Source organism: Equus przewalskii, chromosome 18 (genome assembly GCF_037783145.1).
Source record: "Equus przewalskii isolate Varuska chromosome 18, EquPr2, whole genome shotgun sequence".
NCBI lineage: Eukaryota > Metazoa > Chordata > Mammalia > Perissodactyla > Equidae > Equus > Equus przewalskii.
The window spans coordinates 38,519,140-38,545,745 of NC_091848.1; the positions used below are offsets into that span (position 1 = coordinate 38,519,140).

Consider the following 26,606-nt stretch of genomic DNA (forward strand, 5'->3'; position numbering starts at 1 on the left):
TTATTTAGCAACTAGAAATAATTTCGCGATTTAAAAGCTTTACTGAACCTTGCGTATCTTTGGCCTTGGGAAGTTGCTCACTGACGAAATTTCCATTAGCCATTCTGGCAAGTTCATCTGCAAATGCCTGCAAATACAAAGACAGTTTTGACCACTATAATCCGCAGTAGATAAAGGAATTTGATTCAACAGGGCTTTTGATCCTGCATGCACACAATTTTAGGAGAGAACAGTTCTCCAAATATTATTTATTTTCATTATAGATTTTTAAAGTTATGAAAATAATACATATATGCTGTTTCTACAAATGCAATTCTGTTTCTACAAATAATTTCCTATGAAAATTATCAAAGATGTGAACAAAGATATAAACACAAGAATATTCATCACAGTGCTATTTACAATCAAGGAGAAATAAAACAGTTTAAAAATTCAATAGGGAAATGGCAAAATAAATGTTAGTATCCCCATGTGTTGGGATATTTAGCAGCCATTAAAAATCATATTTCCAAAGAATAGTTAATAGAAAAGGGAAATGCTCATTTTATACGATTAAATGAAAAAAGACTGATATTAAATTACATCATGTAATCCCACTTTTAAAAGTACGCATGCATCAAAGAATCCTGGAATGAAATACAGCTAAAAGAACTTATGCATTTTGTATTGTTCAAAGTTTCTACAATGAATATGTATTACTTCCATAATTCAGGAAGAGCAAATAACTTGCTAATTGTTAAAAATACAGTGTTAGAAAAACTATCACAAGGACCCAAACAATTCAGTTTTTAACTTCTTATTGGGACCAGGAGAGGAATGTCTAGGGCACAAGCGCTTTTTGGAGGAAGAGCTGGTATATGTATTCTAGGGTTAATTAACGTGTGAATTCCCTTTCTTCGCCTGGTAGTGACACCCCAACATCATCACTTTCTCCCTCCTTGTAAATAAACAAACAGAGAATTTTGTTGGAAAAAAACAAGTCACATCTTGGCTAAAAGGCTGATACAGTAACGGGAGGAGGCCTGGGAGAGACCATAGAGCCAGGGCCGCAGGCTCACAGACCCCTGGAGGCCGGGCAGGTGAGCCACGTGTCAAGGTGGACTGGTTTAACTCTGGAGAACTAGAGAGCACCTGTCACTCAGCCACAGCAAACTGTTCAGGCAGAAATTCATGTCCCATGTGCCAGAACTTTTGAATTTTTAGGTTACAGTGGATATCTGGAGTTTTATGTGAAATTCTTAAACGTTAGCAACTGATTCAAATTTCTTAAAAATACCTGACATAAAGCCCATCTAGAGGCCACGATCAGACCACAGGCTGCTGTTATGCAACCTCTGTTACAGTCTCCACCTACAAACATCTCAATAAGTCTTGCTGATTTTTGTGAAATTATAACCAAAGTTTAACTGTCTTTAAAAGTCTTAAGAGAAAAAGTGTCACAGCCTTGTGTGGGGCATCAATACTATTTCCAGTGACAGTAAAGGTGTCTGTATAGACTAATCCTTTTACAGAATACTTGCAGAGTACTCTGAGTCTTTAGGAAAGAAAATGAGGGCTGGAGTGACACAGAATTAGTGAGATTCAAAGGTTTAGGTCCCTGTCACACACTCACTCTCCTCTTCACTCAGCCATTCATTCAAAAACACTCAGCACTTCACATCTCTTAGTTCATTTTATGTGTAAAAATCTTAGCTCTCAAAGTAATTAAGATCTATAGGAGGGAAGGTATGTGCTACATACCCATTCCATAATCCACATCACCTTGGACAATGCAAGTCACAGGGAGGTTGTTCAAAAAGTATTCATTTACTAGAAATTCCTGGAGTTATGCACACCAACCAAATAGACTGCCTGGGTGGTTTGGCCATCTGATTAGAATTTAAATTAGATTTGTTTGCTTCCAAAAAACTTAAAGGTAGTGTTGAGATCCAGAAAAAAATTAAGTATGACCTAAAAATTCAGATGGTCCAATGATCGGTAGACATCTCTTGAGTTGCTGACCTTAATCTGTTTAATTCTTGTACTATCATGGAACTATCCAAACATTTACTGTCATCTACTCTGCTGGACTCTAGGGACTTGGAAGACAGGACTAACGGCCTCTTATTAAATGCCTCTTGTTCTCCCATATTGACAGTGAGTCCAGTGGCTCACTCACAGCTGATGCTCAGCAAATGTGAGCTGGTTCATAAACTCTCTATGACCGAAGATGGTTCTGGTGTTTCTGGTCCCAATTCTCCTACTCCCATGGGGATGTGCTGACTTCATTCTAACCACACCCTTCAGTTCTATCTCATCCTGACTTTCTCCCATTTGTAGGACCACAACTGTGCTTTTATATTAAGTATCAAAATGTCTATGTTCATATGGAAGGGAATCATCTAGATTAAGAGAGAGTTAAGGGATATGTCAACTCTATTGCAATGTATGGGCCTTATTTGGATTCTGATTCAAACAAACTAGCTGTAAAAACAAAATTACACGTTTATGAGACTGTTGGAAATTTGAGCATTGACTTGATAATTGATAAAACAAAGGAATGATTGTCAATTTCTTTTGTGTGTGAAATAGTATTGTGCTTATATTACTTTTTAGAAAGAATCCTAATGTCTGAAATAAATACTGAATTGTTTATGGGCAAAATGTATATATCTGAGATTTGCTTCAAAATAATACGGGAGGAAGGTAAATAATAGAGATAGAGATGAAACATATTGGTTATTGGTTGATAATTATGAAGATGAGCGATGGGTACAAGGAGCTCATTATACTATTTCATCTATTGAAATTTTCCTTAATAAGAAGCTGAATTTTTTTCTACATTCATAAATTTGCTTGCAATTTGCCATGACACAACTACGCTTTTAACTTTCCTGGATGGGAAATATATGAAAGAAACAACCTATTAGACCAAGAATACATTTGAAAACATTAGGGCTCAGTTGCCAAAATAATCAGAAATGTACCTGAATATTTCCAAGATCATTCGGGTGCAGCAGAAAGTGAACCTCTTGTAAAGTTGACGGTTGGTTCTTGCTATGAAATTTGAACACTTCGGAAATGATTAATTTAGCAAAAACAGGTTTAGGAAATCCCAAATTTCCTGTTCCTATTGCTGGAAATGCAATTGATTTCAAGGACAAGCTCTCAGTGACTTCCAAACATTCTCTGATTATGTCTTGCATGATCTGAAAAGCGCAAAGCACATCCTTATAGGTTTTGCGTAGAAATAGGAGTTAAAACAAAAAGAACAAGAATTTAGCAACTTTGACTGTGATCTCTGTCTACTCCTTTTTGTTTTCTACAAGAAGCAGGTGAAGGGCAGTCAGAAATAGAAAGAAAACTACAGGAGTAGACGAGGAAAAGAAAAGGAGAATGTGAGAGACCCTCCAAAAAGATTCAAACTCACTCAGCGATGAAGGAAAGAAGGAAAGCAAGGACTCTTCTAACCCTTCATTCTCTTCCGTTCTCCATGCCCTCACTTCACCTTCTTCATTAAAGACGTGTTGTCTTCAATAACTCTTCCCTGAGCCCCAATAATGTTTGAGCACTCGAATTAATTTTTATTATTAACTGGTCCTCAGGAGAAGCTAGCTACAGGGGAAAGAAAAGGCCAGAATGACGAAACCCGCCAAGAAGGTGACGTTATTACAGAAGAGAAACAGACAGGGTCCAATCTACATTATAGTGAAAGGAGAGTCCAAAGGGCTACGAATTCCCTGGAGAATTTACAACCCGGCCAACCTTGGATGAAGAGGTGCTGTCATTTGCCCAGTCCGGAGCCACCACGTGAAGCACACGGCGGCAATGCAGATTGCAACCACTGGTTTGGAGAATCGTGCCCACGCTGACGGCTATCCCTTGTCCGGCTGTGTTCAATTCCTCCTGGAGCTTTGGCCCAGCTTTATTCAAGAGGGCCTGAGAAAGGGGCCCGCTATTAAGCTCAAGTTCCGAGGAAATGGAGTTGACAACAACATCGGTCTTAAAGACAAAACCAACACTTTGTTTCAAATTCTAACAAAAAGCATTAATCAAGGATTACTATATCTGAGCTGCGGGGCTTGGCACAACGGGGGACAACTAAGATGATTTAGTGTTCAGAGACTGAAATACCACCCCAGGACAAACTGTTATTAGAAACTTATTTAAATAACACTCCAGGACAAAAGAGAGCTGTCAAAAAGCAATGTATAAGTGTCATGCGATTGCTGAAAGAATGCAGAGGAAGCACCCTCAGGGCCTAGTGAAGACACCATGGGCAATGTGGCATCTGAGAAAGGGGAAGAGTGGCAGCAGGCAGAGAGTGCCAGGGAAGTCATTCGGGAGGGGGAACAGCATGAACATAAAATGGTAGGTTGTGAACTGTGAGTAGATTAGTTTGACCTGATAAGAGAGCTTCTGCAGCAAAATGGTGCAAGCCAGGCCAGAAATGTTACCCTGGGGATAACTGCAGAGGCCTTTGAGTGCCAAGCCAACCGGACTTCCCGACAGTGAGGAGCCGTGGAAGTTTTTCAGCAGGAGAGTTAGTATAGGCAGATTAATCAGGCTGGATTAAGATGCCGAGAGAACAGAGCAGAGGGAATGTGACCAAGGGCTTTCAAAGCTGCCCTGGATGGGTCACTGAGGAATAACAAGTAGCAGGAAGGCACACATCGACGGGAATGAAAGGAGCGGGAGGAATGTCTCACCGGTCAGTGTTCAAGGTGGACGAGAAACGGAACTCATTGCGATTATTGACTCTTGGTCAAAAGAGTTTCTTGTTTATTTGTTTGGTTTTTTCAAAATGAGAAACAAAATTATTTTTAATATTTTGAAATAGTGCAATGGTTAAGAGCCTGAACAAATTCCAATCCTGGATCTACCATTTATTAGCTGTGGGACTTGAGCAAATTATTTAACCGCTCTAAGTGTCGTTCCTTCATCTGTGAAATGAGAATAATACTACTCCGGGAATTTACCTCATGGCACTGAATGAGAATATGCACGCCAAGCACTTAGCGTAGTGCCTGGCACATGGTAAATAATCACTGTTAGCTATTATTCTTTTAGTTATTATTTAAAGTTACTGTCAGTAGAGATCTAATTTTTAAAAATCTTTCAGTATTTTAAACTAAAAAAATATTTTCTAAAAAGTAACAGCGTGAGCCAAAAAGGAGGATGACCCACAGAATGGGAGAAGATATTTTCAAATCACATACCTGGTAGGGGTCTGTGCCCCGAATATATAAAGAACTCTTAAAATCAATAATATAAAGATAACCCAATTTAAAAGAGGGTAAAGGATCTGAATAGACATTTCTCCAAAGGAGATTTGCAAATGACCTTTCCTCAAGTCCCTTCCCCAGGACTGCCCACAATTGCCCAATTAAAGAAGAAACACCTGGCACAGCAGGGGCTTGCAGAGCGGCTGTTCCGAGACATTAGAGTTTCCAAAATATGACAGGTGTAAAGGCACTGAAAAAGCATAGAGAGCCTTGTAGATAGAAAGTATCATTGTGGATTTTCACATTTACTGGAAACCTAGTGATGTGAATACACTTCCAGTTCTCACAAATAACTGGCCAATCTGTATCAGTAAACCTCTTGCTGAAGTAGCCCAAGTTTCCAAGGAAACCTGTTTCAAAGCAGGGATGGAGGGCATAGGATTCTCTCCCTTGATTTTTCTTTTTTTTTTTTTTGAGGAAGATTAGCCCTGAGCTAACTGCTGCCAATCCTCCTCTTTTTGCTGAGGAAGACTGGCCCTGAGCTCACATCCATGCCCATCATCCTCTACTTTATATGTGGGATGCCAACCACAGCATGGCTTGCCAAGCAGTGCCATGTCCGCACCCGGGATCCGAACTGGCGAACCCAGGGCCGCCAAAGCGGAACATGCGAACTTAACTGTGGCGCCACCAGACTGGCCCTCTCTCTCCCTTGATTCTAATCTTCCTTTGTCAACAGACTAACTGGAGTCACAGCACCTCGGTGGAGTTCTGTACAGAGGGACACACACCGTTGCATTCTGCACATCTCCTTTCACCAACAGGATCCTCAGGCCTCTCGGGGACAACAGCATTTGTCCGTGTCCGTGATCTTGTCTCAAGCTGGACTGGACCGCTGCTGGTACACTGGGTGGGGAAGCAGTACCACGCAGGGTGTCTCTAAATATAGTTTTCACGGTTTCGGCAAAGGCCTCGACAGTCTTCTCAGCCGTATCAGCTAGGTAAACCTCTTTCAAGGTGTATCCATCCCAGGTGTCCTGGAAGTATTCCTTGATAGCCAAAACAATGGTCTCCACACACTGCAGTAAGGGAAAGCCAAAGATTCCAGAACTAATAGCAGGGATGGCTATGGATTGGCATTTGTAGTCTTCGGCCAAAAGGAGACTTCCTTTCACCACTCTCTTTAGCTGGCCCACACACCTCTGGGCCTCATCTCTAGTCCACCGGGGCCCCACGGCGTGGATCACATGACGGTAGGGGAGCTTTCCTGCTTTCGAGATGGTGGCATGGCCAACGGGGATCTTGCCCTCTCGCTTCACTATCTGGTCACATTCGGCTTGGAGCTCAGGGCCAGCTGCTTTTAAAAGAGCAGCAGCAAGGCCGCCGCTGAGCTTGAGGTCCTCGTTTGCTGCATTCACCACGACTTCAACAGGAAACTGTGTCAGGTCGCCCTGCTGCACAATCAGCGAGACCCCGGGGGCCACGTCTGTGCGACAGAAGCACTTCCGCCCATCAGTGCTGCCTCCCTCCTCCTCTTCATTCTTCTGTAGTTCAAGAAAACAACCAAATGACCGTTTGACCTCACTTTTACAATACTGTGCCTTATCCTGGAACAACTGCCTGGCTCCCGGCATATCGATACGGATGCTTTTAACATGGACTGAATCCCGGGCTTCCTTGACCGTCTTCATTCCCTCGAGGACTTCGGGCTTTGGGCCAGTTAGTAAAATCCCTTTTGGTTTGTGCTCATGATTGAAAATTACCTGCACATTTTCCCTCTTTAGCTTTTGCCAGACTGGCTTATTTTGTGACCTTAAATAATCAATAACTAAGGAAGGCTTTACTTCAATCAATCTCTCTATTTTCGTGTGTTTTTCCACGAAGTTAAAAAGCAAGCGATGGACTTCATTTACTTGTCTCACACAGCCTGCAATGATGACCTCAGCCGTGGTTTCTGAAGTTAACTCGTTGATTATTACAGTCTTTGACAATGAATTATGTGTCTTATGCAAACTACTAGTGAGTCCTTTCCATTTCTTGTCATTAAGAACTTCCCTGTCCTCAACGTCAATGCACTTATAATGTAAGGCGCTCACCATTTGCTTTTCAGCTTCTAACAGAACATCAGAAGAACAGCTGGTTAAGAGAATAGTTGTGCCCTCTAGCTCATAAATTGCAAGAATTTTCTGTGCTATAAAAAGAGACTTAGAGAATTCTGCACAGTCTACCTGTTGCAAAAACTGGAAAACCTCAGGGGGAAACTGAATGTTTTTCTGAACCATGGTGTACACCATTTCCTGGAGTTCACACTTTACTTTATACACATCTACTCGGAGTCCTTTCAAGCACAAGTGTTGAGTGGCTCTATCATAAGAAATCTCCATCTCTGGGCACTCCTTGAAGAGACGCTCTTGGACACCACTGTGGCACAGAAGAGAATACCTTCCTGGAGAAATGGCCACTTTTTCCTTCAGACTTTGCTCTTCTCTTTTAATTTTTTGAGTGGTACTTTCTATTAATTCCTTGATTTGTGGCTCAATGTTTTGTATATCCTCTGATTTCCCCACTAAGGTTACAATCCCCATAGTTGTATCAAACTCCATCAAAATCCTATCATCTTCTAAATCTTCTTTTATGACGTCCCACACTATTGGATCCACCTTAAGTAGAGTAACTTCATATTGAGACCTGATACCAGAGAATGCTGTGGAAGCGTCTTTCTGCCAGGTCTTGATTCTTCGTCTTCCTTGATTGGCTAAGGTGGCCGCGGGTCTGATGGTAACATCACCACTGAGTGGGGACCATGTTAGCTCACAGTGACAACGTTTCACTTCATCATTTATCTCCTCAATCAGGTGATTCTTTTTCTGGAAGAACTTCCATAAGGGAAGATCCACGGATTCTCGGAATGGGGCTGGAAGCTTGATCAGAGGCTTCTCCTTTCCATACAAGGCTGTGCCCAAAGAGGTATAATACGGGAACACAGACAGTGGCATATTATTGAGTTCAAGTTTCTTGGTCAAGATGGTGTCTAACACTTAAAAGGAAAGAAATAAAATAAAATAATCTCAGTGTGATATGTTTCAAATAAAAAAAAAAAAGCTTTCCTATTCTAGAGGGAAAAAAAGCCTCATGTTTCTAGAACTTTGCTGTTACAACATGCTATTAAAAAGCAGCACTACTCTCAAAGTTCTCAGATATAAAGTGATATGTATTAACACTACACAGATATCCTTCGTTTAGTGGAATAATTGCTTTCCAGTTAAGGTCGCTCTAAGTTGAAATTCTGTTAAGTAAATTCTATTTTCTGTTTTTCTGATAACACTGATATGTCACCACCAGGTTAAGAAAGAGGTAGGAGTTTGGGCACAAGCATGGGGACAATGTTGCCCCGCTGTAAATAATACTTTGGTGCTCAGAGCAAAGCTCATCTGAGTATCACACTATTTCTTCTTCTCACACAGTTTCACAAGTTCAGCCTTCATACATAACTTAGAGTCCAATGGAACCACTGAAATACAATATTGCTAACCAGATTCTGTTTTTAATCCAGCTTTATCTACAGTTTGCCTCATTACTGGTAACCCATTTTAAGGGGTAAAATAGCCTACAAGAAAAATTACTGTTACAGGTGTATAGGAGATTAGGGAAAAGTAGAGAAGTTAAGAACATAGAATATGGGGCCAAAGGCTCAAATCCTGGCTCTGTCACTTATGAGCTGTGTGATCTTGGTCAAGTTATTTGACTTTTCTGCTCCTCAGTTTCTTCATTTGTAAAACAGAGATTATAATAATAGCAATGCCCATAAAGCGATGTCTGTGAATGCACTTTGTAGCACACTGCAGAGCTAAAATGTAAGTGATAATTATAAGAAGGAACAGCCAGAGAAAGAAAATGAGAACCAGTGAATCTCAGACCACAGAGAACAGGGGATGAGTGAGTTTGGAGAAGGAGGTGTGGTCAACATAGTCAGTTGGTGCAAAGAGGTCAAGGTGATATAAAACCTTGAGAGTGCCCTGGACATTCATATGTGTGGCTCTGGCATAAAATGAACCTTAATTAAGTAGTTCCTGTTATGAGTTGTACACGTGTAATGTAGACATTCTGAGGAAACATGCAACTACCCCACGCCCTCCAGATGTTTGAAAGCCCCAAAGCTGTCAACTCCACCACAGGCTGGGAGGTTAACTTCTAGGGTAGAGAGCTTGATGTAGCTTTCTCCCTGGGCCCAAGACCAGGCTAAGGGAGATTTAAAGGATGTCTGACAGAAGCTCCACTTTAGCCCCTTTGCCCAAGGAACATGGAGTCTTTCATTCCATTTTAATCCAAACCCAACCTTCACCCTAGTTTCCCTAACTTGTAAAAGCTGAAGGGAGCTTCCTCCAGGTAGCCCCATGAAAAAATTTCTCTTACATGGGTAGCATACCACATGCTCCTTTCTCGTGCTCCCCCAATTAGTCCCAGGCACAACACTCTTTCTCTCCCTAAGAAGCCTGGCCCCCTTATTCCTACTCCTCAGCCTTGACCTCTGAACATCAGTGGAGACTCAACATCAGTCTCCAAGCTGACTCATCCTCAGAGAACTGGCAATCTATGTCAACAAAACCCTAAGAAGTGTTTCCCTAAGGTTCAGCTGGACATGGTTTTCACAGGGTCACTGCAAAGAATAATCCAGCAGGCATCCATTGCTCATGTGAAATGATGACACTGACAGGTGAAAAGGGAAGGATACTTTATAGGAACTGTATGTGTGTCTGAGTATTTCCTTACCTAACCTTGTTGAAATTAACTTGAGAATTTGTACCAAGTGTGCAGCTACAACACAGATCATCTCTTTTTTTAATACAGTATTTCAGACGCTAAGAATTATATATTTTTCAGTCCATCGCAGGCAGAGACTCATGAAAGATTATCCTTATATTTTTCAAAAACCTGACGTTGCTTCTGTAAAGTTTGAATCGCTGGACTCATTAAGCATATATCCCAGATGAACAGAATGACTAATTGGATTTACAATTAAATATATGAGCAAAAAAATTAAATACATCAGAATTCAACTGATAAGGGTTAAGATCTACTAAAATATGGTTTAGATTATGCCAGGTAAGGTTTACAAAATCAGGCTAAGAGATGTTACCTCTTTTGTCAAAAAACTCAATCAGAGCCGAACTCTCTTCAGGAAAATACTCAATGTTGACCACTCTTCCCCCTCCATTATGAGGATTTCCAAATAAATTTTTTAAACTATCATCATCAACACCAGGCGGTAGGTTTTCAACCCTGATAGTTTTTGTCACTTCCAGAAGTCTTGGAGAAAGCTGAAGCTCTTTCACTGAATGGTAGTTGGCACAATCTTCAACAAATTTCATGATATCTACAAACCAAAATCAATCAATCAGAAAATTATGATTATATCTTTATATTATTCAGAAGAAACGGTGGATATTAATTGAGATAAGGGAGAGAGCTAAGCACTGAATTTTTAGACTCAAAAGTTTAATTCCTCCATGAGAATTTACAAGCCTAAAACTCCAGCTCTCTGAATGACGCACATATGAAGGTCTTGCCTGGATTACTGTCACTGAGCTCTGTCCCTTAGGTGGCCCTCTCCATCCCTCCTTGACGTTGTCACCTGAGTGCTCTCTCTACAACACAAATCTCCTCATTCCACTCCTTTGTCGAGCCTTTCAGTGGCTTCCCATTACCTGCAGGCATAAGTTCACACGCCATAGCTGGCCTTACAGTGCCCTTGGCTATTTGACTCCAAACTAATTTGCAAGCATCACCTCTGGTTATTTCCTGCTATTCATTTTATTTCCCATGTTGCCACAAAAACCAGTCATTATTTTGAAAACTCTATTCTCTTTGAAAACTCCATTCTTTTGCCTTTGTATACACAATTTTCTGTGCCTGACATGCCCTTCTCCAATTTTTTATTCTGGTCCTATTCCTCCTTCAAGACTCAGCCCAACTATCTCTTTCCAATTAATAAATATTGATGGTGGGCCCACGATGTACCAGGCACTGTGCCAGGATCTGGGGATAGAATGACGAATATAACAAGCCCTTGCAACTTTGCCATCCAGGAGGGAGGAAAAGCAAGCAAAGTACCTATTGTGGGATCAAATGAGGTGGGAAGGCTAATACTAGGAATCAGACAAGGATTCCCAGAGTAAGTGGCCTGGGTTTCTAAGGATGAAGAGGAGTTTACCAGATAGATAAGGGGAGGAAGCATTTCGGGCAGAGGGAACAGCAGTGGCATGAAACAACGTAGTGCATCTGGGACCTGACAGACTGGCACTGCTGGAGTATAAACTTCGCAGAAGAGAGTAGGTAGGGCAAACTGAAGCCACCTTGTCTGGGTCCGCTTTCCTCCCATTCCCCACAGCCTCCTGTTCACAGCTGAGGGAGGCAGCTCCTTCTCTTCCATCTTCATTATTCACTTACACATGGGTTTCCTCCCTGCCCCATGTGAGTGCCTCAAGAACAGGAACCCAGAATTATTTCTCTCTGTACCGACAGCACTTAGACAAGTGTCTGGCACATAATAGGTGTTTAAGATTTTTGATCAATGAACAAAAGCAAGTCCATTTACTTTTACCTTTATAAGAAATAATCATAAATTTTAAGTAAGAATAGCTCCCTTTATTGAGTCCTTACCATGTCTCAGGTACTGTGTTAACATCTTTTTGAACATTAGCTCATTTAATCCTCCAGAAACTGTCTTAGGTAGGTATTATTATCCCCATTTTAGAGATGAGGAAAGTGAAGCACACAGAGGGTAGTAACTTGGCCAACCTCAGATAATTAGTTAAATGGTGGAGCTAGAATTTTGACTTCATGACCTGCACTCTTAATTAACTAGCCCACTGCCATGGCCATGGGATAGAAAGGGCTGGGGACTGGAAAATGTCCTTGTCTTTCTGGAGATGGCTCTTCCAGTTTCAGAGATTGTCCACAGACTGCTGACACAGACCTTAAGAAGCACTCACTTTCTGGATCACACACACTTACTCATCCCTGCATTTGTGGTGACCAAGAAAGTACTAGGAAATTACGGTAAAGGGGATAAGAGAACAGGCTGTAAAGGTGGGCTGCCTGGGTTCAAATCCAGTCCTTCCATTTATTAGCATCTCTACCTCTGTCTCCTCAACTGTAAAATGAGGAATGATAATAATAATCTCAAAAGATTGTTGAAAGGAACAAATGAATTAATACATATAAGGAGCTTAGCATAGTCCCTGACTTAGAGTAACACTATACAAGTGTTTGCTACTATTACTACCTTCTGCTAGGTCCAGTTTGGTAATACAGATCACTATTTACTTCTTCCAATGAGATAACACAGGTGAAAACACTCACTCTTCTGCTTGGAATCACTTTAACAACCTTAGACTTTAGATTTCTATCTACATGTCTCTCTCTCTCTCTCACACACACACACACACAACTGATCCAATCAAGTTTGATCTATTAAACACACCACATTTTGGTTTCAAAAGAAATTTGCTTCCCTTTCAAAGTAAAAAAGCATCTCTATTAACTTGGAGTTCCCTCTTACCAGCTACTAGAAAGAGTCAAACTTTCAGAGAAGCTCCATAAGCTGCGTGTCCAAAATGCCCAACTGTGGTGCAAAGAACACTGGGAAATGAAGCATCACTTGATCTTACCTAGATATTTTTGAAAGGTAACCACGGCAACATCAAAATCTCGCATTACTTCCATTTGAAAGTCATCACTGGACAGGCCACTTATGTTCTCCACTAACAAGGTTAACATTATATCCGACACATTTGCCTTGAGATTTTCAAATGCAACCAAAGAGGGAATATTTTCACATTCTTTGGGGATATCTTCCATTTCTTCTGATCTTCTAGTGAGAGAGAATTCTGTTTCCAGTTCTTCTGATGCATCTGATTTTAGGGAGACAAAAGAGGTACAAAATGTTATATTTATCTACCACGGTCTTAGCAAAATAAATTAGCATATGACATTGCCTTTTTTCTTTCCCAATCTCTTGGCTAACTCAAATAAAAACAGATCTCAGAAGGCTTTTTGCTTAATTTAATTAAAAATTAAATGCAGCATTTGTCTATTATTATTAAGCTCAATTTTATTACAGTCTTTTCTGTCTTGTCTCTCTGAGAAACCTGCCTTATCTGTCATAGCACTTGACTTAGATCTCTATCACAGCACCATATTATAGTTATTGAACTCAGCTTCTCAAAAGCGAGGAACATGTGTAGTTGTGTTTGTATTGTTGGCACACGGTACATACTTGAGGCTCAATAAGTGTTTGCTGAATTGCAGATTTACTGCTTGGGCCACTGGAGGAAAGCAAGAGTTTGAAAAGCAATAAGCTCCTATTTCGAAAGAGAAAAAAGAATGTTGGCAGTGAATGACTAAGGACTAAACATAGAAGGTGAGATGGCCTAGAGAGCTGCATATATAATCTAACTCACTGAATAGCAATCACCCCAGCCAGGTTGTTCCTCTCCATTGTTGGCCATAAGTGAGTTACATACACACATAAGGTCAGTCTCACTCTGTGCTTGTCCAGTAAAGCATAATGCATGTGATGTGATCTTTAGACATTCTGTGAGCAACTGTTCAATTGGGGCCTTATTATGTTCAAGACACTGGATGTGTGGAGAGGGGTGCATACAAAAAACATTAGATAAGGAACAGCTTTTCTGACAGAGGTACCCAAGAAACTGAGAAAGGGAACTGACATTTGTAAATGTTTATTATGGCAGAGTAAAATGCTACATGCTCATCAAATCCTTTTTTTTTTTCTTCCTGGGCAACATTTCCCAGACTTCCTACAGTTCAGTTCCTACAGTAGAGTTGATGTGGCTAATGGAATATGGGTGGAAGTGGCAAATTCCACCTCCAGGCCTGGCCAATACAAATCCCCTGTACATGAATGTCTATTCTCCCTTGCAGTGACCTTGGAGGCCACATATCGAAGATAATGGTGTCAAAAGACAGAAGGAGCCTGGATTCCTGCTGACTGCGCGGAGCAGTCTAGACTCCCCCCACCACTCTAGCTGCCAGCTACACTGAACTATGACTTGGGAGTTGTTTGTTACACTGGTTAGATCACTCTGAAAATATTCCTGTTATGTGCTGGTTGTGGCACCACACACACATACATACACACTCATGCCAAATAAAAAATATCTGAAGGATTTGATAACAACATAAATTAGGTATGACAAACCAGAATGACTACTGGGCTAGGGGTGAGGCTGTATGAGTCTAACCCCTGACACTGCCACTCTTTAGCCATGTGACCTCGGGCAAGTCTTTTAATGATAAAATGAGAGTACTGGATTAAGTGAATAGTAAGAGCCTTTCCAGCAACATAGTTTCATAACCCCACGGCTACTAGAAGCTTCATCACAGAGAGGCTTGGTTAACTGCCAAATAAAGAAAATCAACAATCAAACCAGAAGTCCAAGAAAGAGAAAGGGATTGGGCTGGCTTGGAAAGGCTTCAGAGAAGAGGACGAAGCTGAGTAGATCTTGAAGGGCATATACAAGTTAGGTAGAGATGAGTAGGGTAGAGGGTATCGTGAGCAACAGAAGTACAGGCAGTACTGTAATGGCACCAAACTGTTTAGGAAATGGCGATCTCACTGATGAAGCTCAAGGAGCACTTATGTGCGGAGATGTAAGAAAGGAGACCGGAAAAGTCGGCTTTGTCCAGAATGTGGTCTGGACTTTATTTTGCAGTTGGTGGTAAGGGTGAGGCATGGAAGCTTCTGTGAAAAGGATGCCAGGATATTCAACAATAGTACAAAGGACTGGTCAGATTTAAGGAGAAAGAGCTCAGATACAGAGAGCAAGGAAGGCGCTCCTGCCACGCTGGATTTGTGAGGTAATAAAGTGGCCCTGCAGTGAAGGAGTGCTGGAGGAAGAAAACATAAAAATTAAAAAAAATTGATAAGTCTCTGTGCCCAACATATGTGAAAGCTTAAAGAAGAGAGAGGACTGAAATTTCTAGGAGGCTATAGGCAGACTGGTTGTGTACTTCAAGAGAAATAAGGAAGCCAAAAGAGGACACTGGTTTGGGGAGGAAGATGACACAGTTGGCTTCAGACCAGGTGGCTCTAACATATTTTCTAACAGGAAGGTCAGACACAAGGTCTAGAATTTAGAAGAGAGCCCAGGCTGGAGATACAGATTTGGAAAATCCAGAATTTTCTGAGTACAAGTGTCCAGTATTTCTCTGCTCTTGCCCTTCTCTTTTCTCCACATTCTTCTACTTGCTGATTTCCACTTTTCAGGCCCAGCTCAATTCAGCTTAGCCTGGAACAGGACAGCAGCTCAGTACTCACCCCCGATGCTGGTGTGTGCCTTGACTGACCTTGCCCTGCTCTGTCAAAGACTTGTCAATCTTTTACTTCATGCCCTGGGTTTCAGGCGTGCCTGGTGCATTCATGGTGCAGCAGCCTCTGCTCTCCACATCCCTGTGACATGGGCCCTATTAGGGAACCACGCTCCACTCTCATTTTGCTGAGTTCTGAAAACTGTCTAGACCATTCCAATTAATTCAAGAGACCTAGCCTTAGGGCCACTGTCAGGATCCAGTGTGGAGCAGCCATTCAACAAAGGACCTTCTCTTCCATCTCTTAAAGGGGCCAACTTAAGTATCTCGTTGAAGACCATCCAACTTCTTGGCTGGTTACTACCATTAGAGGCTGGGTCAGGTAAAAACAGGTTAATAAATGGGTCTAAAATCTCTAGGACAATGAAAAGTCCATTGGCAGAGTGGGGCTGGATGGCTCTCCCTGAGAATACACTTGGGGTTTTACACAAATCTGAAACAGTGCTAAGAAATCAGCTGAGACAGAGTCAAGGTAAAATCTATGAAACCATAAGAATCACAGTTGATTAAATTCTAGAAATGGGAAATGGTACAGATATAAATGTACAAATATTAGGTCACTTCCTGGTCTAAAATTGGGCTTGATGGTACAGCACATAAGGCATCTTCCGAGAAACAGATAAGGATTTAGGGGATCACAGTGAACATTGGGAGTTGAGTGAGTCAGTCCCATATCTGAAGAATGGAAAGCAGGAATTACTCTAAAGAGACAAAAAATCCATATCTCATAAGACTCAGGAGCTTCTTAAGAAAATCATGCATACTAGATTCTACAGTTTAATAGTACATCCGTGTTGGGTAAAACAATCTATACGTCCTTTTCTTGCCAAGTAAAGGCAGTTCTCACCCGAATGCCACTTTCAAAAAGAGACAGTTAAAATCTAAATATATTCCCAAGACAATTTCAATTTTAGAGGACAATATTTACACATTTTTGGGGATTCCTTCCCCTCAGATTTGGAGGAACGTATCACTTTATCTCTTCTGCTCAGCCACTCAGCACAGTTCATCATTCCCTCCCCTTTAGAACAACAGGCTTAGCCAGGAAACCCAGTCCCCTCTTTAAATGTCAGGTGGTACTACAGGCCAACGCCCGGGCACTGGGGAAGCAGCAGAGTCCACAACAGCTACTCAGCTGCAGGCTTGTTTCCTACAGCAGAGGGGGCAAGGAGAAGTGGGGCTGGTCTGCGCCAGGGCTCAGAAGCTGCTGTCCACAGAGGACTCACGCCTTCCTGTCGTCGGTCCAACGGACAACACCCTCCACACCCAGTGCCCAGAAACTGACTTAGCCACCCCCGGCACCCACTGACACGCCATATCCTTGCTTCTCAGTGGCCAGTCGGGCACAGGCGGGCTCTAAAAGTCAGTTCCTCACCACCTCCCAGGCACCTCTTTGTTCTCCCCTCAACCGCAAGGTGTCTCCCAGTCCCCACAGAGAGAGCTGTCCCCATCCCTGAGCCATGAGAGCTGAAGGGGCTGCCCCAGTGTCTGCCCTCTGCACAGCTGGCTGAGAGGATGCAGATGATGCAGCCCAAGGCATCTCCAAGCTGCGCAAACCCTGCCTAGTGAAGTCCAGAAGAGGATGACCTCTGCATCTGCCATCTTTAATAAAAGCACAACTGTCTGGTGAAAGCCAGTCATCTCAACTGAGACCTTACCTGGTTCTTTGACATGTTCTTTGGGCTTGGATTCCTGAAATCCAAACAATAAAATAGCATTAATAAATTACAATTATTTCTTTACATTAAGAAAATGTCCCTGGGACCAGCCCGGAAATGTAGGGTCAACAGAAACGATAATGAAAAGCTCTGGCAGTGATTCTGTTGAATGCACCTCATCTCTAGTGGCATATCCACTAAGCACAAAAAGCATGGGTAAAAACGAGTCACAAATAACAAAAACCCAAATTAACACCAAGTGTTTGAGGTATGGGGTGAGACCTAAATCTTTTCCCCATTTACCATTTATTGAGTGTTTACTATTAACAAGCACTGTCCCTTGTGCTTTATAGAGGTTGTCCCACTTAATCATCACAACCATCCCCCGAGATAGAGACTCTAACTATCTCATTTGACAACTGAGGAAATACTTAGCGCATGCAGTATGGATCACTGTCCCCTCAAAATGATGTCAAAATAAAATGGATATAGCACATTCCAGCTTAAAAGCACCCAGGAAAAACAGACCCAAAATTTTACATCTCAAACCATCCTGATTATAAACCCTAAATCTTGACTTTTCCAAAAGAGTCTAAAATCAAACAAAAAGTGCTCCCTCCTTCATTATTCCACACCTACCCTATCCCACTGTCACTCCCGCCACATCTGTAAGGTGCTTTTCTCACTCTTGTTTGACTTACACTTCTCATTCACGGTATTTTCCTTTCGTGATTCCCACCCCACACGCCCTGGAAGACACTCTACTTCCCTTTTACTCCTTTACTTACTTCTGTTGGAACTTCCTCCTCAAAGACAGCATCTGGGGCTGTGGGCAACTGGACAGTTAACTTGAATGTTCCTTTTCCTGGCCATACTAACTCATGGTTCGCTCTCTCCAGAACTTTTGGCCGAACTAAAAGTTAAAGAGAAAAGGAGTCCACTGTCAAGCAATCTCTAGTCACAATTATTCCATGATTTCCATAGGCTTCATCATCACCAATCAATGGCTTGCTCAGTTTCCCAAGAGAGGCCTTGTGTAGCGAAAAGAGGAAAGTGGGGCAAGTAGACACGGATTTGAATTCCCTCTTTAAATTTATTTCTTTAGCCTTGAACATGTTCCTTAATAAGCCTTACTTACAAAGCCTTGTCTATTAGTAAGTAATTAATGAAGACTGCCTCGTACAGGTGTTATGTGGATTAAATGGAAGAAACATCATAAAGAACTTAGTACAGTACCTGATGCTCAGTAGGCACTCAGAAAGATGGCGATATTTATTCTACACTGAAGGAAAATAGTGAAAGCACCCCTCGTGGTGAGCCAGTGAAGACGGGTGCTTAGGCATGGCACGAAGAAAGGCAGGTTTGGGGAAGGTGACTCAGGAGACCACAAACAGAATTGCCAGGAGCCTAGGTAAGCACTGTTTCAATCCATTCTTTAACCTGTGATGATAAGAGCCTCACATCCCATTGTAAAAGGAGTAGAAAAGAAGGAATGGAAGAGACTTTACCAAAAAAAAAAAAAAGAATTAGCATTAGGCAGCTGGGCTGTAATGAAAAAACTGAACAGTGGACATAAGACTCCAAAGACCCGGATTCAAACTCCAACTCTGCCACACACTAGATGAGTGACATTGAGAATATCTTAACTTCTCTTGAATCTGTTTCCTCAAAGTAGTGTCTGTGAGTGAATTTTCTAACACCCACAAGAGTTATAAGGAATAGCCAGAAAGAAAAGGAAAATCAGTGAATCTCAGACCCCGGAGAACAGGGAGGAGTGAGCTTTGAGGTGGAGGTGTGGTCAACATAGTCAAACGGTACAAAAAGGTCAGAGTGAAGAGGAGCCTTCGAGAACGCCCTTCTGTTCACAAGTGTGGCTCTGCCGTGAATGTGTGACTACCATGTTGTGTTCTGATATGGCTGGCCTGATGAGGCCAAAGACACAGGTAAGAATCTTTCATAAAGAGGAGCTTGAATAGTTTGCCCACCTCAGCCATCCATGAAGGGGTGGGGAAAGTGAGTCTCAACTGGATGCCAACTCAGAAACGGGCCCCAGAAACAATGAGCAGGAACGCCAGAGTCTAATTTCACTAGGAGAGGGCAGATGTTTTCACACAGACTTCTGAGGGAATGTCCCAAGCTAGTGAAGAATGAGGACTGCATGAGACCCCTGAGGCAGAGAGTAAGCTAAGTTTTGTAAGCCCAGTTGTCTAGAGTCATGGACCTTTGGGATGCATTCCTTTTATTATTCCATGGACTTCGGTGGAGTCCTATCCAGGCTCTAAATGTGCCAGCCTGTTCTGAGACTGTGTGCAATACATATGGGCACCACTATTTCAAAAGAACAGACAGTTAACATCAGTAAGTGATTCCCAACAAGGAGAAGGTGAACCTGGGAGGAAAAAGGGCCAAAACTCTGACGTCCAGCCACCCTTACTCATGTGGACAGTCTCCCTTCTGTACCAACTTCTGACCGCCTACATTTAATTCTATTTAAGGAGAAGATGGCTTCCCTTACCCCAAAGAGACTGACAATGATCAGGAGTCAAATGATGACCAGAAAAGATGATCAATCTGAAACAGGGTTTAAAATCTTGTAAGTCAATTTTACTCAACTTTTCAGAAATTCAGTGAACTATATAAAAGTAAGAGAGAGCTTCCGAATGGTTCCTGTTTGCTCTACACTAATTTCTACAGAGAAGTGCTGGGGGGCTCAATCCTATGAGGTGAATTATATGAATAAAGTCATGTTACACCATGGGCCTGCACCTGTTGAGGCCACTTCCGGGAGTGGAGGGCAGAGGGGATCCCCGCAGGAGAAGGTGCTCTAGGATGGCCAGGACAGGTCACTCAGGTCACTCACTGTTAGCAAACTGCTGACAACTTGCTGCTAAGAAAGCAGCTCCTCTAATGGGAAACCGAAACTGAAGAGAGACTTTCCACTCCCTAAGAACTTTGACCATAAAAGGTTTTGAGTTGTCCTGTTGAGAGTAACACAAGAGGGACCACTGGAGCAGCCTAGGGTGGAGGAAGAGGGCAGTGGGCTTCGAGCTAGGAAGGAAGAAGCCTGACAGGGAGACTGACATCGTTTCTGCTGTGGAGGCTAGAACAGAATGATGTTATCATCCCAAAATTATATTTTGTGCTGTTTGCATGTTTATGCTGTCTGTATTTTCTATCATTATTTCGCTTTTTGTTTGTTCAGGGTTATCAAACACAGGCATTCTCAAACTTGAGCCCATCAGGTCACCCGGGGTGCTGGCGAAACGAGCAGATTCAAGCCCCCTACACTCAGGGTTCCTGAATCTCCAGGACACGGCTGGCAATGTGCCTGTTTCACCTGCTGTGACTCAGAGGCAGGGGGTCTGGGGCCCCAATTTGGGAACTATTCCTGAGGACAATGGGATTCTAAAGAAGAAAGGAGCATCCCTAAGGGCCAGGTCCAAGGTGATGTTGACAGTTGGAATCAAAGTGGTAAAAGCCCTTGTGGAAAAGTGAACCCAGGGGGAAATGACTCACTTTGCACAGCTGCCCTTCTGAGCCTCCCTTGGTGACTAATCGTGGAAAACTTTGTTCTTTGTTTTCATGAGGGCTCTGAGCCAAGCAGGTCTCCTGTCTCCTGCCGGTCTCCTTCCTCCATACCTATCTGTGCACCCCTCTCCTCCTTTCCTTTTCGGATCCCTGCCTAGAGCATTCCAATTGCTCTCCGAGCTCGTCAGCCTCCCTGCCTCTCCCCTGCCCCCAATGCTCCTCCAAATCCAGCGTCAGGAAGGCAGGATCAGGATGGTTCACACCGTTGCCTAGAGATTCCAGGGGGAAAAGTGCTCGCTGTGGGAACAGCGGTCATGTGCCTCCCAGCACAGACCTGGTAGGTGCCTTGAGCAGGCAGATAATTGCAGGGTCCTGGTACTCCCCCTTTCCTAACGGCGGTAGGAGGGGAGAACGCAGCTGCTCAACTGCTTGTCTATGAGGAGGGAACTTCCCCAGCAAAGCCCCAAACTCCTAACCCACGATCAACTCTGAATGTCACCCCCGCTCCAGTCTGAGGACCACTGTGAAACAGAGGAAGAAGTACCAGCGGGCCCTTGACAAAGGTCCTGTGTGTTGACCAGCAGCACAGCCTTCTGCTCCAAGAAGCCTCTATATTTACACCCAGACAGTGTGATTTTAGGCAGCCTCTGACCCTCTACCAAGTGACACCAGAACCACTGGCAATCTCCACGTTTCCTGGGGGATCCCCATGACTCTCCCATTGCTGAACCTCTTTCTTTCCCCACCAAAAAAATAACAGAAAGAAAAGGGGCTCTTTCTCCCTCTCTCAAGTGGAGCATTCGCCATTCCCATAGCACGAATTGCCAAATCCACAACAGGACACAAACAGGTACCTTCCACCCCGACATTGACTTCACTGTTCAAGGCCTCACTTGTCCTCACTTAAAACATTGCACAAGGGGCTGGCCCCTGGCCAAGTGGTTAAGTTCTTGCAGTCTGCTTGGCGGCCCATGGTTTCACCAGTTTGGATGCTGGGCGTGGACATGGCACTGCTCCTCAGGCCATGCTGAGGCAGCATCCCACATAGCACAACCAGAGGCACTCACAACTAGAATATACAGCTATGTACTGGGGGGGCTTTGGGAGAAGAAGGGGGAAAAAAAAGATTGGCAACAGTTGTTAGCTCAGGTGCCAATCTTTAACAAAACAACAAAGAAACATTGCATGAACCTCTTAAAAGGCCTGATTTCTATGGTCTCTCCCGACAGAAACCAATGTACTTATTTTCAACCAAATTTATCTTCCTAAAGTATATTTAGACATGGCTTTCTCCTGCCTACCTGTGGGCAAAGTTCACATTCCTTAGAGTCATACAGGGCCCTCCATCATCTCAACCCAACTTTCTCTTAGCCTTAATTCCCTCCCCTCCTCTTCACAAAAAGGTTTAATAGCAGAATGCCTACGATTTTTCTTTTCAGTGAAAGATTCACCGTAACTAACATCTGTTGCCAATCTTCCTCCTTTTCCTTCTTTCCCCCCTCAAAGCCCCAGTACATAGTTGTGTAGCCTAGTTGTAGGTCCCTCTAGTTCTTCTATGTGAGCCTCAGCCACAGCATGGCAGCTGACAGATGAGTGGTCTGGTTCCCTGCCAGCCAGGCTGAGCGCACCGAACTTTAACAACTAGGCCATCAGAGATGGCTCAGATTTTTTTAATGTAAGCAGCCCCTCTGTAATCTTATAAAATGTCCAGACCCCATGTGTTCCTTTTGTCATCCAGTCTATGACGTTAGTTGAGCACAGGGCTAAGGACACAGCTCAGTACTCAAGGGAACCAGCCTGAGGGCGCCCCGCTTGTCCCCTGAAGATGCCACGTGCTTTCCTGCCCCCAGCGCTTGTTCACGCAGCAAGCTCCCATGTGAAGAGCCCTTCCCAACATCTTGCCTGTCAGGAACTGAATTCACCTTCAGAAGTCAGTTTAGATGCGACTCTCCCAGGAAACTTTCTCTTCCCTTAAAATTGTGTTCCCATAAACCTTTGGAGTTCTAGAACTGCTGCTGTAATAGGAAGAAGGCAAAACTTGCGATGGAATTGCTACTCTGCCAGTAACACATTATGCAGCCTTGTAAAATGAGGTGGGTGAACCAGCTCTCAGCTCCCTTCTGTTCCACCATGCTCAAAGTCTAATTTAACCCACTTGCGCGGTTCTGCCGCCGCCTCCAGGCAGCACCCGGAGTGCCCGGAAGGCCGCGCGGGGAACCGCAGCGCCCCCGCGAGTCCTCTCTGTCCCTTCTGCGGCCCCGCACGCTCTCCCCTAGCGCCGTTGCTGGAGCCGCACGGATTCTCCCGCTGCGTGCCCCAGCCCCAAGCATCCCCTGAAGGAAGAGCCCCTTGTCCCCTCAGACCCCCAGCCTTGCGCCCCTCACCGTCCTCCGGGAAGAAGAGCACTAGGAAGCGGGGCGGGCTGCCTGGCTCCTGGCGGACCTCACACTCCCCGCCTCCCGATCTCTTCCGGCTCTGGAAGTACATCTGCAACTTGGTGACCAAGTTCTTCGGGGGGTCGGGGCCCCAGGACCCTTCGACCAGCAGCGGGAAGGGACCCGACGCAGCCATCCTCAGGCTCCGCTCGTTTGGCTCGTTTGGCGCCGACTGCCACTCCCTCCCCAGCTCCGTCCGGTTAACTTTGCCCCTTTCGCTTTCGATTCCCGGAAAACTCCTCCCCGCCCTTGGTTTCTGCCTTTGGCCTTGGAGCTGCCCCGCGAGTGGCCTAGGCGCTCCCCGGTTCTTCACCTTCACCTCTGCCCACAGCAAGAGCTGGCCGTCGCCGCTCAGGCATCTGGCCTCCCTTCGTTTTTGTATTGAGGTCCCTAAGCTCAGGGCCCTAGGTGCCACTCACCCGAGCCACGGCTGAAATCAGCATCTTTGAGTCACAAGACCCTGCGCGGACACAAAGACAACTTCATTGTTGCCGCAGGCGGACATTTTACAAGAAAATAAAATGGCTGGGCAAATGGTGACTCTTTAGAATGTTTGGGGCCCATTTGGGGACTTCTTTCGGCAGTGAATTAAGTATCAGAATTTTGCCTTGTTTTCCTTAATTTGCATTTGTTCCCTGACCTGTTGATATTAAACGTCTAGAAATGAGGGGGTAACGGTGCATTCAGTGTTTTATGGGATATTTACAGGGTGCCATGCCCTCCGGATGGAGTCAACAGATAAGATAGTTCCTGAGCTCACTGAGCACAGGAAGCTGTGGGGACGCATGAGGTATGACAGTGGAATAAGGGCTCTTGGAAGGAACAAATTAGGAGGTGCAAATTAGGAGGAGCTCGTAGCCCAGGTGTGGGGGCTCAGGGAGGTTTTATGGGCAGGTGACATGTGACCTGCGGCCTAATAATGATGAGGGATGACCTGGGAGGGTTGAGGCGGGGCTAGTTCATGACGTGATCTACTTCTCCAGGATCACTTTGGCTGCTGTGTGTAACGAGAGAGCGGGCAGGGAGGCCAGCCAAGTGGCTGTTGTTGTGTCCCAGTGAGAGATGAGAGTGGCTGAGACCAGGGTGCAGGCAGAGGAGGACCGAGGAAGGGTGGATTCCAAGTTGATTGAAAGCACAGCTGCAGGACTTGCTGAAGGGTGGGGACAGAAGGAGAGGACACTCAAGGATGACTCCATGGTCATCCACGGATGGCCTGAGCGGCTGGCTAGACAATAGTGTCATCTACCAGATGGGAGCACCAAGGGGGGCCAGAGAGGTGGGAGAGAGGCTAGGAAAGTGTGTATCCTTAACCCATAATGAAAGAGTGTTTCAGGTGAGAAGGAGGGGTTGTCATTCAAATATATACCAGGTGTCAGGTATACAGCATATCAGGTAAGAGAAGTGTCTCTTGGACTGCTGGGGACCTGCCAGGCACTGTCCTCCTGGTGAAGAGGCAGGGGAGGGTGAGGGCGTGGACAGAGGACTGAAAGGAAGGGGGCAGCAAGAGTAGTCAGCTCTTTCTAGAAGGGTGACCCTGAAGGCGAAGAGGGAATCAGGCAACAGCTTATGGGCTTATAGCATCAGGGAGTTGTTATTTTTGTTTTCTGGCTCTTTAAATATTTTTAAGATGGAAGAGTCTTTGGCATGTTTAAATATTGGTAGAAAGATAAAGGGAAAGTTGAAGCTTCGGGTTGTGGGGGAAGGTGGGAGGGGACCCTAGAGGATGAGCCTCAGGAAGGCACACCTTTCCCACTGCACCGGGAACAGGGCGGAGATGGAGTACAGAAGTAGGCAATTCTGAACGACCGCGGACGCCAAGGCAGGGGAGCTCGCCCCGCACCCATTCTATTTTCTCTGTGAAGGAGGTGGGCAGGTCTCTTAGACTCTTGCCACAATTAGAGCCGCCTCCCCCTGCAGGGCTGGACCTTACCTATTGTCTCTTAAATCACAGTAAAACTAAATTTCAGGATGAAGAGAACCAGAGACGGCCAAAGAGAGTTTTCTGGGCGTTTTTTCCTGATCCGTGATACCTAATGCGGAACAGTATTGAGATATTTTCACCCGCAGGTGGCGCTCATCATCTGTTCCAGACCAGCCGGGGTCCGAGCAGGAGGACGTGGGGCGGACGCAGAGAGGCTGTTACAGCTCCCAGCCACACAGGGGTGACTGTGTCCCCCGCCCCACACCACAACTAAAATCAACACCCTCCTCTCCCCCAGAATTCGGGGGTCCAGAACTGGGCAAACAAAGTTTCTCTTTTTCCTCACGTCGTCATTTTACAACAAATAAAATCAGAGTGAAAGTGAAAGCCGTTATTTAGAGTAGAAGTTTTAGCTGGCCGTTTCCGGAATTCTTTCAAGGATTTGTTTAATTATCAGCAACGTGCCTTGCCACTCAAGGTCTGCTCCTCATTCCTGGGTGGACTGGAAAGGAGCTATCAGAAGGTCAGGATGGCACGTCTTGAAAGCCAAGGAAAGAAAGTTCGAGAAGGAGCAAATTGTTAATCATCATTAGGCCCCAAAGTACCTTGACTTCTCTCCTAAGTTGTTTTGACCCTATTCACTTGTTGAACCAGTACCCTCCGCCCTCCCACAGTGGGCTTATACCCCCTCAAATCTCTATCTCCCCGGAGTGTCTACCTCCTGAAACTCATGTTCTTCCTAGGAAGCAAGTGTCCTCTCAGGGCCTGTGGGAGAGCAGCCTCCAGCATAGAAGTGGCCATGTTTGCATGGCTGTTCCTTGGTTCTCCTTCCACCTCATATCCATGGCTGATCTTAATATCACAACCCACATTTGCATTTTTTGGCTGACTTCCTTTTGGCTGTTTCCTCTAAATTTCCCCTTTCAGCTTCTCAACAAACGTCTATTAACCTAGTGTCAGACTCCCCGTTTCTCCCACTGAAGCGTACATTGGGGAAAGGGTGGCTTTCCCATCTGTTCTGAATCAGCGAGCTGTGAGCGCCTCATGCCCACCCACCTCTCTGCCTCACTTTGCTTCTGAAACTCCTGGCCCTGGCCCCCGAAATGGGATGTGACTTCAGAAAGCCACCTTCTCTGTTACCACTCCAAGTTCAGTCCTCAGAGGGAGTCACCTGATAGACACATCCCAGTTCCTGGCCTTCCTCCCTGTGCTCAGGTCCCTTTCAGGCGCTTCATCTTCTTCAGGCCTCTAGAGAAAGTCTCCGGTACCCCTCGGTACCCCTCACTCTGCCAGTACAGTAATCCCTAATGGTACATTTTCCCAAAGAGGAGATACTTGGGGTCACAAATACTACAGTGGGGTGGGAAGTGGGGGGAGGTTCTGCAGAAGAGTCCAGAGCAGACTTGATATTCCAAGTTTGTGTGAGATAAAGAATAAAGCAGAGTGAAGAATCAGACACACGTGCCTA

The 26,606-nt window shown here is 44.4% G+C and overlaps 1 protein-coding gene across 5 annotated transcripts in view; it reads right to left on the minus strand.

Moving 5' to 3' along the window:
- PARP14 (poly(ADP-ribose) polymerase family member 14) overlaps positions 1–23,755 on the minus strand; it is a 43,890-nt gene extending 20,135 nt beyond the window's left edge. For 3 of the 5 annotated variants that reach the window (XR_011529456.1, XR_011529457.1, XM_070583755.1), the window contains exons 1-9: positions 23,167–23,593; positions 18,043–18,167; positions 17,255–17,288; positions 12,875–13,117; positions 10,342–10,578; positions 5,996–8,241; positions 3,745–3,981; positions 2,967–3,188; positions 49–127 (exon numbers count right to left, since the gene is read on the minus strand). Coding sequence is in view for 3 of the 5 variants with exons in the window: in XM_070583755.1 (XP_070439856.1) it covers positions 49–127; positions 2,967–3,188; positions 3,745–3,981; positions 5,996–8,241; positions 10,342–10,578; positions 12,875–13,117; positions 17,255–17,288; positions 18,043–18,167; positions 23,167–23,353 (3,610 nt within the window). In the remaining 2 variants the exon portion in view is untranslated. Of the gene's footprint in view, positions 1–48; positions 128–2,966; positions 3,189–3,409; positions 3,595–3,744; positions 3,982–5,995; positions 8,242–10,341; positions 10,579–12,874; positions 13,118–17,254; positions 17,289–18,042; positions 18,168–23,166; positions 23,594–23,636 lie in introns of those variants that run through there. The other 2 variants (XM_070583756.1, XM_070583757.1) reach the window with 2 other exon arrangements.
- Between the last annotated feature and the right edge of the window lie 2,851 nt (positions 23,756–26,606).